The following is a 15,747-nucleotide window of genomic DNA, read 5'->3' as shown; positions in this document are numbered from 1 at the left end:
TGGAAAGGGGGTCACTGCACATGCAGGGCCCAGTGCCCAGAGTGTGGAACCCCAAACACTGACAACAGTAGCCGAGGGAGCCACTTACAGGGAGCAGACAAGCCCTGATCCAGGAATATTGTGACAGGCGTTAGCTGGATTCCAAAATTGCTGTGGACCAGTGACTAAGGGTATACTCCCCCCCCCCTTTTTTTAAAGATTGTATTTATTTATTCATGAGACATAGAGAGAGAGAGAGAGAGAGAGAGGCAGAGACACAGGCAGAGGGAGAAGCAGGCTCCATTCAGGGAGCCCAATGCAGGACTCGATCCCAGGACCAGGATCACGCCCTGAGCGGAAGGCAGACGCCCAATCGCTGAGCCCCCCAGGGATTCCTATACTCCCCCTTTTTGAACAGGATGTCTGCTCACTTGTACTGTGTGCTTCAGCACTAAATGTTGGGTGTTGGGGGGCAGATAATGTGCCCTTGGAGCAAAAAGGGCCACACCCAATGTGCCTCATCCACCTGGGCCTGTTGCACATAACAATATACTGGACTCCAAGCCTAATGTCTTGATGAGATGGTGATCCTGGGGTCACTTGCAAGGTGCACTCTTCAAGAGGGAGGAACATGAGTCATTAGAGCCCAGAGGATGGATTAGGGCAGGCCGTTCATTCCACTAGTGGTCCCCCCCGTGAACCACACTTGTGGACAGACTTCCTACACTGACTTTGGGCTTGCCTGGTGACCTGCTTTGGCCAGTGGTGTACTAGCAAGAATGATTCAAGTGGAGGTCCAATAAATGCGTGCACAGTGGGACTTTGTCACTCAAAGCACAGCCTCCATGCTGGAAGGAAGTCCAGTTATCCTGCCTGGCCTTGCAGGAACCCTGAATAATGAGGCGTCACTCAAAGGCAAGTTACCTAGAAAAGAAATTAGATGCTCCAGTGAGTTCCCAGCCAAGTGCAACCAAAGGAGGAAAGCTGGCTGACACCATGTGGAACATAAGACCCCCAATCATAGAATTGCAAAAAATCATGAATCAATGTCGTCTTAAGCTAGTAGGTTTTGGAGTGGTTGGGTTGCACGGAAGCCTACAGTCGTCACCAAGCTGCAGCCCTTGTGGTCTCAGGCCCACACATCTTTGGCTACCATCTCCTGTCCTGCTAGCCCACTCTCTCTAGCACCCCGACTCCTGCAATCCGTAGGACCCTCCTGGGAACTCTAACCCATTGGCCTCACCCCTCTGTTGTCCTCTCTCCTTTCCTCTTTTGGCACTCTCACCACTGTGAGGCAAGCATCCGGGCCAGAACCCATACCCACCCCTTTTCTTTCTCCTTACCTTCTCTGCGGCAGTCTACGCAGGCTGGGGAAGTCATCCTGCCTGGCGCCCTAAACACCACTGGGCCGTCCTGCTGCCTTTTCCTGCTTCTCTTCCAGCCAGTCCCATCACTCCTGCACCCCTCTCCTTGCACTGCCAACGTTTGCTCCCCTGTGGTCACTTTCAAAGGATGACTTCGTTTTCTACTTAGGTGAGAAAGTAGAAAGTTCTCACAGGTGGAGAACTCCCTCAAAGTCCTAACTCCACACCCATTTGCCTCCCAGAAACCTTACACCAGCCTCTCTTTCCTACTAAGCTGGGCCACCCACAATCCTGCCTACCTTTCCAGCCCTCCCCTCGCCCAAGTTCTCCTCTATGGGACCATTCCTGCTGGTGAGCAAACATGCCATCTCCTCTCCCTATATAAAACCAACAATCTCTCCACTTCCCTTCCCTTTCCAATTTTGGCCCCATTTCTCTGCTCCTGTTTTTAGCAAAAACACCTGAGAAGCATTGTCTGTCTCACTGCCTCCAACCTTCTTCCTTTTAACCGGTCAGTTGTATGTAGTTTGCCATCACTCCATCAAGCGCTGTCCTCGTCAAGGCTGCTGGTGTCCTCATGGTGCTCAGCTACTAATTCCAGACTCCAAAGGTACAGGACCAAAGGGCAGCACCCAACACAGCGGACGCCTCTTTCACACGCAGCCTTCACTTGGCTCCCAGGCTACTGCTCTCTCCTGGTTTTCTTTTTTTTTTCTCCTGGTTTTCCTCTTACCTGACACCTCTCTCTTTTCATGGTCTGCTCCTCCTTTCAGCCTCTCTTTCCCCTTAATAAGGGAGTATCCATCCAGGCTGTCTTTGACTTCTCTTCGCTGTCTGCATTTTCTTCTGATGTGATCTCATCCAGTTGGCTTTTAAACAGGTGTGCTAATGAATGCCAAATTTATACCCCAGGCTGGACTGCTCCCTTGAACTCTATCGTCATACAGTCAACTGCTTGGCAGCCTGAATGCGTAGCATGAACAAGAAATTCATGTTTATTTTGCTAAGCTGCTGAGAACATAGGATTGTTACTGAAGCATAAACAGGTTTAAGCGGACTGTTACAGAAGACTGGCCCCGCACGTCCAAACACCACCATCACCCCCTGACTAGCTGCTGTATTCACTGGCTCCACAGCCTTCCTGCTTCCAGTCTTCCCCCTAAACTACTGTACCCCTCAGCCAGCCTGGCTCATGGAAAAGCTGCTCTATTCAAATTCTCCAACCGCCTCCCTTTGCTAAGTATAGAAATCAACGTTCTTCTAAGAGCCTACTAACCACCACCCTTGGCTCCCACATCTCTAATCTTCAGCCCTGTTCCTGTCCTGAACTCCTGTCTGGTCACAGCGGACAATCCCACTTTTCCCAACATCCCAGCCCAGGGCCCTGTGGCCAGCTCTTCCCCCAGATGCCCACATGGTGCTCTCTCCACTCCTTACACTGTTCAAGTCCATGAGTCAATGGGGCAGAGCCTGCCCACCACCTTCCTTAGGCCCCTAGCCTCCTAATGCTGCTCTCCTGGTTTCCCCCACTGCCTTTATCACTCATCACGGGCCGTTCTGATTTGCACTCCCGGGTACTTTCAGTGGGAGTGCGGGCGGCGGGGTGGTTGCTAGGTAACAAGGGCGGCGGCCCCCGAGTGTCCTCCCGCCCCGAGCGCCCTCCAGCCTCCAGGTCCTCCCGCCCTAAGCGCCCAGCAGGAGCGAGCGGAGGGCAGAGCGGCCGCGGGCCCATCACCGCAGCCCGGTTCACGGCCCGACCCGCGGGGAAGGCGGCGGCGGCCCGAGCGCAGGCAGTGCGGGGGAGACGGGCCCCGTTGGCACAGGGGCGGTGTCCAGGGAGGGAGTAGGGCGGCCCGCGCCCCTCGCCCCTCGCCCCTCGCCCGCCGTCCCGCGGGTGCGGAGCCGTTTACCGGGAGCCGCAGCGAGTTCCGCAGGACCCTTCGGGCCGCCCCTCCGCGAGGGGGCGGCGCGTGGGTTCGGGGGCCAGGGGCAGGGCCGCGGCCGGGCGTTGGGGCCGGCGCCCGGCCTGAGCCGAGGGCGGCCAGCGGGGAGCAAGACGCCGCAGCGCGGCCGCCAGCACAAAGCTTCCCGCGAAACTGACGTAGCGCGGGGCGGCCGCGCAAGCGCCGCCCTCGGCCGCGCCCCTCCCCCGCGCTCCCACTGCTCCTCAGTGCGCCGGCGTACTTCCCCTCCTCCCATTGGCCACGGCGCGGCGGCGCGCGCAGGCCGGCGCGGGGCGCACCCCGCGATTGGCGGGTCGGCGGCGGGCGGGGGTGTGTCCGCGTCGCACCCCGCCTCCGGCTCCGCTCGCTGTGGTGCGCGCGGCGGCGGCGGCGGCGGCGGTGGTGGCGGCGTCGGCGGCGGTGGCGCGTGGCAGGTCCGGCGGGCCCGAGGCGGCGGCGGCCCGAGCCCGGCCCAGCCTCGTCCCGCCTGGCCCCGACCCCGGCCCGCCGGCCCGGCCCACCCGGCGCGCCGCGGCGCCGCCCCGGCCCGGCCCCGGCCCCGGTCCCGGTCCCGGCCCGGCGCCTCCCGAGGGAGCGGCGCCGCCGGCCGAGCGCAGGCCTGGCCATGACCGACTTCAAATTGGGTATCGTGCGGCTCGGCCGGGTGGCCGGGAAGGTGAGCGGCGCGGGGGCGCGGGGCCGCGGGGCCGCGGGGCCGCGGGGCCGGGACGCTGGGCTGGGGCCGTGGGGTCGGGGGCTGCGGAGCCGGGCGGGCGGGCGGGCGAAGGGTCCCCGCGGGCAGCACAGCGCCCTTCCGAGGCGGCAGGACGGTGTGCGTGCGTGTCGGCGCCCGCCAGCCCGTCGTGGAGCCTCGCGCGGGGTTCACGCTGCCGGCGCTGGCCGAGTGCGGACGGGCCTCGATGGGCCTCCCGGAGCAGGGCCTCCCTCTGCTTCTCTCCCTTACCTGGCCCCGCCCTCCGCGGGTTCGAGGCCGGGGCTTCCTGGCACCTGTGGGCATTGAGGCTTGGCTGTTTCCAGGAGCCGGCCGGCCGTGCAGCTGCTCCAGCCACGGACCTTACCCTGGATGGGAACCCTGTTCCCATCCCCAGCGGCGGCAGCTCCTGGTGGGAGACAGGAGCAGAGGCAGTCAGATGAAGGTAAAACCGACTTAGATCTTAGAAGGAGGCTCCCCGAGCAAGAATGAGACTAGTCCGTTTGGGGGGCCGTTTCCTGCCTTTCCTGCAAGAGGAATGTGGCTTTTTACCTGGGGAAGGGTGGGCTCCCCATCGGCTCTGAGACCTTTTCTTATTCAGTGACTGGTTGCATTCAGATCATCCTTTAAAACTTATTTGGAACATTTCAGAAGAAAGCTAAACAGTTCAGTGAGCACCTGTGTACTGCCACCCATCCTAATAAATAAATGTTTTCGAGGCCTTCTGTATGCCTTGTCTCACTCCAGGGCCCCTCCTCTGTTCCGAGGAAGCCCCAGTCTCAAATGAGGGTCAGCAGCACCTGAAACACAGCTTAGAGGTTAGCCAGTCCAGGGGCACTTAGGGCTTAGGCGCGTATGGATGGGAAGTGAAGCCTGATTCCTACTCCTCTGGGACAGTCTGGAGTGGGAAATGACCACCTGCCTTGGGGGTAGGGTACTTGGTGCCCCTCACCTGCTAGCCTCATTTAACCTGAAGGGGCGGTTTCTGTTACTAAAACTTTACTGTGACCCTGAATGTAACATTGCGAAACGTGGTTAATTTCCAGACGAAGTACACACTGATAGATGAGCAAGATATCCCGCTGGTGGAGGGCTACTCCTTTGAGGTAAGGATGGCTGTTTCTCTGTGGGCCTGCTTTCAGCCAATGCTTGAGGAGGGTCAGGAGGAATGGGTTTTACCCTGTGTTGTTGGTTCTCTCCCACTTTCACCCTGGTGCAAGTAGATCACATTGTGTCGTGTTTGTGATGATGTTCAGTTGGATAAGCCCTGGCTCCCTAGGGGACTGTCCAGTGCCACCTCATGTTTCTTCTGGCCTTGGCCCAGCGTTCCTCCATCCCCCATCTTCCTGAGCTCCCTTGCCTTCCACTCTTCTCTGTGGGATGAGCTTCTCTTCACCTGCCCATCCTCACCTACCGGCTCCTCCACTTCAGAAATCCTTGAGGGCTCTGTGGACCCACTATGCTTTATCTCAGCCCTTCGTGTTTTTACAGAAAGGGTGGCCCTTGAACAAGAGTTTGAACTGCACAGGTTAACTTAGATGTGGGGGGGGTTTTGATAAACATAGTCTATTACTGTAAATATATTTCATCATGACTTCTTTGAAAACGTTTTCTTTAAGAATATAGCATACGATATGTCTCACATACAAAGTTTGTGTTAATCACTTGTTTGCCTCAGTAAGGTTTCTGGTCCAGAGCAAGCTATCAGTGAAGTCTCCGGAAGTTAAAAGTCCTATGCGGATTTTCACCTGTGTGGGGGCTCTGTACCTTACCCTACGTGTTCAGGGCTTAGCTATTAGTTACTTGTTCAAGGGTTTGTTTTTCTCACTGAATTGTGGGCATTTTCTAAGAGTAGGAAAACTTGTCTCTTTATGTCTACAGTGTTTTGCAGAGTGGTTTGTGGAGTATGTTGGGATACAGGGCTGGCTTCTCATGTCTGGGAGCCTCTGCAAAGCCCGGGGTCCCAGAAAGAGGCCTCATATATTTGCTCTAACTTGTTTGTTTCACTTCACTTCTTTAATAAAGTTTGAAAATGTAGCTGAGACCTGAAGGCTTTTTAACAGACCATTTCTCTCTCAGGCCCGGATGGAAGTAGATGCAGATGGAAATGGTGCTAAGATATTCGCATATGCCTTTGACAAAAACCGAGGAAGAGGGTCAGGAAGGCTCCTTCACGAGCTGCTGTGGTAGGTGTTTATGAGCTGCTTGTTCCTCATTTGGGTACTGCATGCAGCAACCTGTCCCTGTTGACAGAGGATGTGTTATCGGAGTCATGCTCCCCCCACCACCCCTCTTGTTACCTTTGAATCATTGCCGCTAACCCAGAGGAATGGCTCATTTGTATAGCGTACCACTAATGGAGCAGTCTAAAAGTGCACTTTCTGCTCAGGCACTTGTACCGGGCATGGCTCTCTCTCTGGGGTAGGGAGGACTCTGCTCCGTCCACTGTGTTCTTGCTGAGCCTGTTGGTGGGATGTGAGGAATGGCCTGCCTCCTCGTGGCGTCCACGGTGGAACTGCTGCTTGGAACTGCTCAGATGGGGTGTTCTCTAGGCTGTGTGTTTGATGGTTGGGGGCTCCATCCTTGGCTTTTTGCAGCCCAGCTCTCAAATCAAGGGGCTGAACTGTCAGCATGGTCCATCTTGTTTGACCACAGACTGACTGACATACTTGGATTCCTCTCAGCAGCCTTGTTCCTGACGCTCTCTGTCAGTGTGGCGAAGGGCCAGTTCAGATCCCACAGCTGAAGTATTTAGGGAGGCCTGAGGTGGCCGATTGCAAGACTTGTCTGTTTCCTAGGGAGCGGCACAGGGGAGGCATTGCTCCCGGCTTTCAGGTGGTACATCTCAATGCTGTGACTGTGGACAACCGCCTGGACAACCTGCAGCTGGTGCCATGGGGCTGGCGTCCCAAAGCAGAAGAGACATCCAGCAAACAAAGGTGGGTCTCATTCAGGGCCTGCTGAAGCCAGTGGAGGTGCCTCTGGGGGAAAGCCCTCCTCCAAGCCCTTGTGTTTTTATTTCTTAAATATTCTATTTATTAGAGTGTGCAAGTGAGCAAGAGCCGGGGGGTCGGGGGGTAGAGGGAGAGGGAGAAGCAGACTCCCAGAGAGTTGCAGGGAATTCTGTGTAGGGCTAGATCCCAGGACCCTGAGATCATGACCTGAGCCAAATGCAGGTGCTTCACCAAGTAAGCCACCCAGGTGCTTTGTCCTCCAAGCTCTTGATAACAAGAGGAGCCCCTGTGTCTGTTCTGATGCCTCTGTAGACATGGAGACCTTAGTTATTTTACCTCAAAGTGTGGGATCCCTGTTTTTTTCGTGGGGATACAATACTATTTTGATGGTTATTTTTTTGGGTTAGTTTTCTAATATTAGCTCTAGTGGGGAGAAGGGTCGTTTGGACTGGATACCTGCACATAGGCATGTTTGCTCTGTGCGCCTGAGAAAAGTTGGAGCTAGGATGCCCCCTGCAAACACATGTCTTTTTTTGTCACACTCTTTTGCTAAACATTTAACGTAAACAGTGGTTTAAAAGAGGCAAGACAAAAAATAATAATAATAATAATAAAAATAAAAGAGGCAAGACATGGGGCACCTGGGTGGCTCATTTGGTGAAGCATCTGCCTTTGGCTCAGGTCATCATCCCAGGGGTCCAGGAATTGAGCCCCACATCTGGCTCCCTGCTCAATGGGAAATCTGTTTCTGCCTCTGCCTCTATCTCTTAAATAAATAAATAAATTAATTAATTAATTAATTAATTAATTTAAAAAATCTTTAGAAGAAGCAGGATGATGTATTTTAGGGGATCTGCTGCTCAGCCTCCATCTCTGTGTGGTCCTGAAAACTTCTGCTCAGGACGGCACAGGCATTCCATTTGGCGAGTAGGATGTTGAAGGCAGTTGGCAGTTCCTGTGGCTCCAAGAGCAGCCCAGGTCTGAGCTTCATGGAGCCCTTGGGAAGAGTGGGAAAACCAGCAGGATGGGAGTTGGGAGCTGAAATGAGCCAGGATGTTCCTGGCCACACGTGCATCATCTGTGGGGTCACAGGGGCTCTCTGGGGTTTGTGCATGTCCTGAGCCTCTGGGAAGGTGGTGTTACCCACAGAATCAGTGTCCACGGATCCACCCTGGGTTGTCCAACATGGATGTGTGAACAGAAGCAGACAGGTCTCCTACCGCTTACTGCATACCTAGGGGACACCATCTACCCCTTCACCCAGCAGTAGATCTGCTCCGTCCAGAACTCTGTGTAATGAAATCTGTTACTTAAGGCCTTTGTGTGACTCATGGTTTGGCCAATCTGTGGTTGAATGTTAACATTAACTCATCTGAACACCTTCTATGGTCATGAAATAAGAACCGCAATTGAGAACACCTGTTTGGAAAAGTATCTGTTATGCCCCAAGCCACCCTGTCCAGTGTCCTCTGCTGGGTTGGGGCCAGCTGCCCCCATGCTCCCCTAGGCCACTTCTGGGAGGCCCAGGATTGAGGCTGGGCTCTTGAGGCTCTCTCCTTTGTGTCATCCCAGGAGCCAACCCAGTGGTGCCATCCTTAGTTTGTCAGCCAGGGATTTAGACCTAAGTTCAGCAGTGGTCACATCACTTGTAGGTCAGAGCCAGCCTGAGTGCAGCCTGAACTCTTAGCTGGCCTACACATTCTGTGTCCCCCATTTCTCAGCTGGTAGTCTCCATGAAGCTGGTCTTGTGGGAGTCACCCTGTCTGTGAGGCAGGGAATATGGCCCTGTGGCTTTCTCTCAGGCCTGTATCTCTTGCTCTGGTTTCCTTCAATGTGGGGTCTCATCTGTTAGGGGGAAGGGCCTCTTTGTCAAAGTGTTTTTCTCTCTTCTTTTATTTTTTTATTTTATTTTTAAAGATTTTATTTATTTATTCATGAGAGACACAAAGAGAGGCAGAGACACAGGCAAAGGGAGAAGCAGGCTCCATGCAGGGAGCCTGATGCGGGACTCGATCCCGGGACTCCAGGACCACACCCTGGGCCTAAAGCAAGCACTCAACAGCTGAGCCACCCAGGGATCCCTCTCTGCTTTTAAAAGCCAGCTGGGCCAAAACTTGCCTGTCTTGTAGGACTTCATCGAGGGCTCAGAACACAACACCCTCCTACATCCTGACTCTCCCCTTTTTCTTTCCTTTAGGAAACTTACTGTAGTGAAATGCATGTAACATTTACCATATTAACAATTTTTCTTTTTTTTTAATTTTTTTAAAAAAAATTATTTATTCATGATAGAGAGAGAGAGAGAGGCAGAGACACAGGAGGAGGGAGAAGCAGGCTCCATGTGGGAAGCCCGACGTGGGACTCGATCCTGGAACTCCAGGCAGGCGCTAAACCGCTGAGCCACCCAGGGATCCCCAACAATTTTTCTTTTAAGATTTTATTTATTTATGAGAGACCTATATAGAGAGGGAGAGACACAGGCAGAGGGAGATGCAGGCTCCATGCAGGGAGCCCGATGCGGGACTTGATCCCGGGATCCAGGGATTGCGCCCTGAGCCAAAGGCAGATGTTCAACTGTTGAACCACCCAGGTGTCCCCCCCCTTTTTTTTTTTTTTTTTTAAGATTTATATATTTGGAAAAAAAGAAGATTTATATATTTGAGAGGTAAAGGGAGCATGCATGAAAATGTGCCTGGGCAGTGGGGGCTAAAGGGTCATAAGGCACAGAGAGAAAGGGAGAGAATCTCAAGCAGGCACCATGCTGAGCAGGAGCTCCATTGCATAATCCTAAAATCATAACATGAGCGGAAACCAAGAGTTGGACGCTCAACCAACTGAGCCACCCAGGTGCCCCCATCGTAACCATTTCTGAATGGCATCAAATACACTCACATAGTTGTGCACCATCCCCACCAGCCGTCCAGCCATTTTCACAATATTTCCATTGTCCCAAACTGAAATTGTGTCCCCATTAAACATAGTCCCCTCCCCACCCTCCCATTCTCCATGTCTGGGTCTGACTCCTCTAGGGCCTCCTGGGAGTAGAATCCTACAGGATTTGTCTTTTTGTGACAGGCTTATCTCAGCACAATGTCCTCTGGGTTCATCCCTGATGTAGCCTGTATTAGGATTTCCATCCTCTAAGATTGAATGATAATCCTTTATACACCACGACAGATGCTTGAGTTGTTTTCATGTTTTAGCTATTGTGAATAATACTGCCATAACGTAAGAGTGCACATGTCTCTGTAGGACTCTACCTTCGGTTTGTTTGAGCATATGCCCACCAGTGGAATTGCTGGATCATATATTGCTGTTTTTAATATTTTGAAGAACCACCATAGTGTTTTCCACGGTGGTTGCATCATTTTAAATTCCCACCAACAGTGCACAAGGGCTCCAGTTTCTCCACATCTTTGCCAGTACTTAGTATGGTCTGGTTTTTGTTTTGTTTTGTTTAAAGGAATAGTCGTCCTAATGAGTATGAGGTGATATCTCATTGTGGTTTTGATCTGCATTTTCCCGATGATTGGTAATGATAATACATTTTTCAAGTGCTTTTTGACCGTTGGTATGTTTTCTTTGGAGAAGTGTGTATTCTGGTTTTTGCCTATTTTTAGAGATTTATTTATTGACAGAGAGGAAGGAGAGAGGGGCAGGAGGAGAGAGAGAATCAAGCAGACTTCCCACTGAGTGCGGAGCCCAACGTTGGGCTCAATCTCACGACCCTAAGGTTGTCACCTGAGCTGAAATCAAGAGTCGGATGCTTAACCAACTGAGCCACCCAGCCTCCCATTGCTTATTTTTGTTATTTTTTTTTTATTTATTTATTTATTTATTTATTTATTTATTTATTTATTTATTTTAATTTATGAGAGAACACCAGAGAGACAAAGGAAGCATGAGTTAGGGGGGAGAGGGAGAAGAGACTCCTCACTGAGCAGGGAGCCTGATGTGTGGCTAGATTCTAGGACTCCGGGATCATGACCTAAGCCAAAGGCAGATGCTTCACCAGCTAAGCCACCCACGTACCTTCCCCCCCTTGCCTATTTTTAAATTTGGTTGTTTTTTTTTTCTTGTTGAGTTATGGAAGCTTTGCATGTATTTGCATGTATTCTTTCCTTATTTTGTGTGTTGCCTTGTTAGCTCTGTGGATAGTGCCCTTTTTTTGTTGTTTTTCTAAGTAAGCTCTAGGCCCAACATGGGGCTTGAACTCCTGACCCTGAGATCAAGAGTTACGCACTGTGCTGTACCAACTGAGCCAGCCAGGTGCCCTGAGGTCCTAAGTTTAGGTGCTTGATCCATTTTGAATTACTTTTGGTAAATAACCTAGTCTCTCAAGGCTTGGCCCCCATGGGGGTGGTAGGTTGAAGGGTGTGTTAACCTGTTATTTTGCTCTTGAAGGGTGAGTGGTGCTTCCTTTGTGATCTAGCACTGGGGGGCTGCTGGGGCCTGCAACTGCCTCCCAGCCTGTGCTCCTGTGGGGCCTGTTAGGGCACCTCAGCTCTAGCTAGGGTCAGGGAGGATTCTTTACTTGCAGGCTTCTGGTCCACTAAGGAACTAGAGCATATACAACATCAAAGGGGAGGCAGACCAGCTGGGGCAGAAGCAGATGCCTCTGGGGCCATGAGCAGAGAGAAGGGCTGCTAGGCCTCACTCAGGTGTCTGTCCTGAGACTGCAGGCCCAGATTTTGGGAGACTGATGAGTAAGGTAGACCTACCCCCGCTCTGTACCTATACACACAGATAAGCCATGTTATGTAGTAGGAGTGGGCCAAAGAAAAGTCACGTTGTAAAGCTGAGCCATGATGTCACGTCATTGTCATATCCCTGCCTTGGCTGTCTGACTGGAGTGTGCTGAATCATCTGCTTTTCTTTTTAAGGGAGCAAAGCTTATACTGGCTGGCGATTCAGCAGCTTCCCACGGACCCCATAGAAGAGCAGTTCCCTGTCCTGAATGTGACCCGGTACTACAACGCCAATGGGGACGTGGTAGAGGAGGAGGAGACTTCCTGTACCTACTATGAGTGCCATTACCCTCCCTGCACGATGATCGAGAAGCAGGTACCAAAAAAAAAAAAAAAAAAAAAAGAGAGAGAGAAGCAGGTACAGGTGTTGCCGTGAGTGCTGGCTCCAGGCTGCCGCACACCCGCTGTCCTAGGCCCCTACAGACTCCCAGGTCTCTCTGAGAGCCCCCTCTCCAGCAGCTTCTCCATTGCAGTGGCTGTTCCCTCCAGCCTCATGCATGGGGTTGCTGGGTCCTTTCTGCTTGAGAGGTAGTGTTTTCCTTGGTGTGATCGTGAAGCCATGGTGGTTCTGTGTGTCCTTTCAGCTCCGGGAGTTCAACATTTGTGGGCGTTGCCAGGTGGCCCGGTACTGTGGCTCCCAGTGCCAGCAGAAGGACTGGCCTGCCCACAAGAAGCACTGTCGGGAGAAGAAGCGCCCTTTCCAGCACGAGCTTGAGCCAGAGCGATGACCGGACTTCCAGATCTTCCTTGGGCAAAGCAGACCCAGACTGGTAGCTGACCTGGAGGTGCTGAAGAAGCCAGTGATGCGCACCCACGGCAACTGCCACAGAGGCCCTCTCGTCATGGGTACTTTGTGTGGGCACAGCTCTCCCCTCAGTGTTCATCTCCAAGCAGAGACAGCTGGGGAGGCTCCCACCAGGACGCTTCTCATTATTTATATGTTAATATGTTTGTAAACTCATGTACAGTTTTTTTGGGGGGAGGCAGTGGGAGGGTTAGAAATTACAAATAGAATCATTTGCTGTAATTCTCAAATGGCAAACGGTTGGGCCACATGTTTAAAAAAGTCTAAAAAGTGTCACATAGTGGAAGCTTCTCCTGGGCAGCTGTAGCCCCCTGCAGCCCCATGCGTGGCCTGCATGGGGTCATACCTACAAGGCAGAGTAAAGGGGTGGAATCATCGAGTGCCTCAGCCGTTCTGTGCTCTCCTTTTTGCCCTTGATGGTGTTGAGGTTTATTTTTTAAGTGAATTGAGGTGGTCTGGGGGTGGGAGTGGAGGTTGCCTTTATTCCTGGGCTGAGAGAGAGAGATGGGGGAGGCAGGGTACTTGAGACCCAGACCTGGGCTTGTCCTGTGTAGGAGTTGCTGGGGTAATGGAATAGGTGGCCCTGTTAGTGGGATGAAATGTTCTCAGCCTGGCACAGATAAATTCTCACCTTTATTCATGTGCTGACTGGTGGATCTTCTGCCCAGCCAGGTTCCTGAAGTCCTGCCTGTGGATTAAAGTAGTCAGGGTGAGTGAGTCTGCCTCCAGGGAGCCACAGATGTCTGAAGGCTGGGCAATGTCTTGTGCACCTTGCAGAACCACATTAGGGCAACAAGCCAGGCTGTGCACCTGCAAGCTTACTGGTCTCCAGAGCCAGCCAGCCAGCCAGCCAGACTGCTAGAGGCTTTATTTCCTCAGAGAATGAAGTCTGGCCATCCCATGCCCCATGTTGGTCCCAAGGATTCCTGCTATACTTTACCTCGTGCAGCTTTTCCGCCATCTTCTAGTGTGTTCCTTCTGCCTTGTGTGTTCTCGTTGCTTTCCCTGACATGGGACAGCTTCAGTTTGTGAGTTGAGCTTCTGGTAGGTTCTTTTGCAGTCCTTGGGGAGTCCTTTTGGGCAGTATGTCTTAGAGAGCAGGACTGAGGAAATCAGGCAACATACAGGGAGCAGGAGGGCTCAGTTCTAACTCTTAAGGGAGGGTCTCTCAAGGTGAGAGAACCCCACTTGCTCAACCCTTTGCCAGTGTGTGAGTTAGATGCAGCCTATTTTCTAGGTCAAGGATATCTTTGCTCTGTAGGTGAGTTCCACTCTAGGTCTCTCCAGACCTTAGGCTGAGTGGTAATTGGGGCTCAGAAACCTCTTGGGGAGGGAATATGTGTGATCCTGAGAACCAGTCTCACAGATAACAATTGTCTTGAACTCTTAGAACGTTCCCAGGGCTGGTGTCCCTCCTGTTTCCAGAAGCCAGCGCTGGTCAGGACTGTGGAGGGGAAACTGTGTAGGCTGTCACGGGGTTTGGGTCATCTTCCAGGTATAGGGCCTTGGGTGTGCTTTCACACAAAGGCTCTGGGATGAGGATGCACCAGACCATAGACTATGGTTCTTGCCCATGTACTTTGTGTCTGGGCACTTCAGTCTGTCTGCATTCTCTGACTAGCACATGTTGTCCTGTGGTCACTTACTCATCAGAAAATTACATTGAAAGGTCTCAGCTGACCTGTAGAACACCACACCAGGTCCTGACACGTGGTTGGTTTCTTCCATGTCACTTGGTTCATCGGGAGTGGCCTTGGCCTAGGGACTGCTGTCCAATGTGGCTGTTTCAAGCAGGTGCTGCAGCTGGTAGCTGTTTCCTGATTGGGCTATGCCCCTGTACTGTGTGTTAGAGACACCCCTCCACCCCCAGGTCTGTGCTCGTGAAAGGCTCTGGATGGAGCTTGGAAGGTGGCTGTAAGGGTCCTAAAGTTGCACATGTGATGGCTCTCCCCTTTGCTCACATCACTGCCATGTCCCCTGGTATGGACACTGTCAGGAAGGTACTATAGGATCCATAGGCTGTTTCCCCTATTTGTTTCCTTTGTCCCTTCTCTGATACCAGCCCCTGGTTTTCTCCTCTGATGGTCCCAATCTCTTGATCTTTGTAGCCATACATCTGAGAGTATGTTTAACATTCAGATGGTGAAAATTAGGGGCTTGTTTGGAGTGTGCTATGTGGAGCTGCTTGACTTTTTTTTAAGATTGTTTTAAAAGATTTTATTCATTTATTTGAGAAAGCGTGAATGAGGAGGAGCGGCAGAAGGGGAAGCTGACTCCCTGCTGAGCAGGGAGCTCAACATCAGGATTGATCCCAGGACTCTGAGGTGATGACCTGAGTCGAAGGCAGAAGCTTCACCAACTGAGCCACCCAGGCGTCCCTTGACTTAGACTTTTTTCTTTTAAGTTTTTGGTTTTGTTTTGTTTTTTTAAATGTAATCTGTACACCCAGTGTGGGTCTGAAACTCATAACCCCCCCCCCCCCCAAAAACAAAAAAAAGAAACTCATAACCCTGAGATCAAGAGTTGCATACTCTAGCAACTGAGCCAGCCATTTCAGAAAGTCCTGTTGCTTCCTGACCCTTTTCTGTTGCTCGGTATTTTTAGCCAAAGTCCTACTGCTAAACCACAGGTGAGTCCCCAGGTATCTACATAGATTTCAGTGTCACCATGTCCAGTTACCTGTGGCTATCATAACAAAATGTCATGAAATAGATGGCTTAAAACAACAATGTGTCATCCCACTGTGGAGGTCAGAAGTCCCAAATCAAGGTGTTGGCAGGACTCCGCTTTCTCTGAAGACACAGGGAAAGGTGTGTGTGTTCCAGGCCTCTCCTAGTTTCTGGCAGTTTCAGGTGTCCCTTGCCTTGTGGATGCATAATACCAATCCTCTGCTTTTACATTCTCTTCCTTATGTGGGTCTGTCCCGCATAGGGAACAGATCACCCCTTCCTAAAGATCCCAGTCACATATTGGACTAGGGCTCACCCTACAGACCTCATTTTAACTGGATTGCCTCTGTAAAGACCCTGTTTCCAAATGTCACATTCAGTGGTGCTGTAGGACAGGACTCCAGCATATCTTTTTGGAGAGACAAATTAACCCATCCTTAATTAACCATGTCCAAAACTTGCCTTCCCCAAACCTATTCTGTAGAGTATGTTAATTTTCTTGAATGGCAGCAACATCTACTCGAAGTCTCCCAAATCAGATTGTGGCTATGCCAGGTGTCCTCCCTTCCCTTT

General features: G+C 52.0%; 1 protein-coding gene across 1 annotated transcript; it reads left to right on the top strand.

The window, feature by feature from the left end:
- Nucleotides 1-3,827: 3,827 nt before the first annotated feature.
- ZMYND19 (zinc finger MYND-type containing 19) lies at nucleotides 3,828-12,892 on the top strand. Its single transcript, XM_072778890.1, has 6 exons — nucleotides 3,828-3,962; nucleotides 5,045-5,104; nucleotides 6,078-6,184; nucleotides 6,797-6,937; nucleotides 11,836-12,016; nucleotides 12,285-12,892. Exons 1-6 carry the CDS (start codon nucleotides 3,912-3,914, stop codon nucleotides 12,426-12,428), a joined length of 684 nt encoding a protein of 227 aa, XP_072634991.1. The 5' UTR covers nucleotides 3,828-3,911; the 3' UTR covers nucleotides 12,429-12,892.
- The last annotated feature ends 2,855 nt before the right edge of the window (nucleotides 12,893-15,747 follow it).

The sequence above is a fragment of the Canis lupus genome, chromosome 16, assembly GCF_048164855.1.
Source record: "Canis lupus baileyi chromosome 16, mCanLup2.hap1, whole genome shotgun sequence".
NCBI lineage: Eukaryota > Metazoa > Chordata > Mammalia > Carnivora > Canidae > Canis > Canis lupus.
This window is presented reverse-complemented; position numbering and strand designations above follow the sequence as displayed.

Bases quoted from the DNA above. Each gene is read 5' to 3' on its own strand.
- ZMYND19 (XM_072778890.1), top strand. From the start codon at position 3,912: ATGACCGACTTCAAATTGGGTATCGTGCGGCTCGGCCGGGTGGCCGGG. The intron at 3,963-5,044 runs GTGAGCGGCGCG...GTTAATTTCCAG, and splicing joins TCGGCCGGGTGGCCGGGAAG to ACGAAGTACACACTGATAGA. The intron at 5,105-6,077 runs GTAAGGATGGCT...TTTCTCTCTCAG, and splicing joins TGGAGGGCTACTCCTTTGAG to GCCCGGATGGAAGTAGATGC.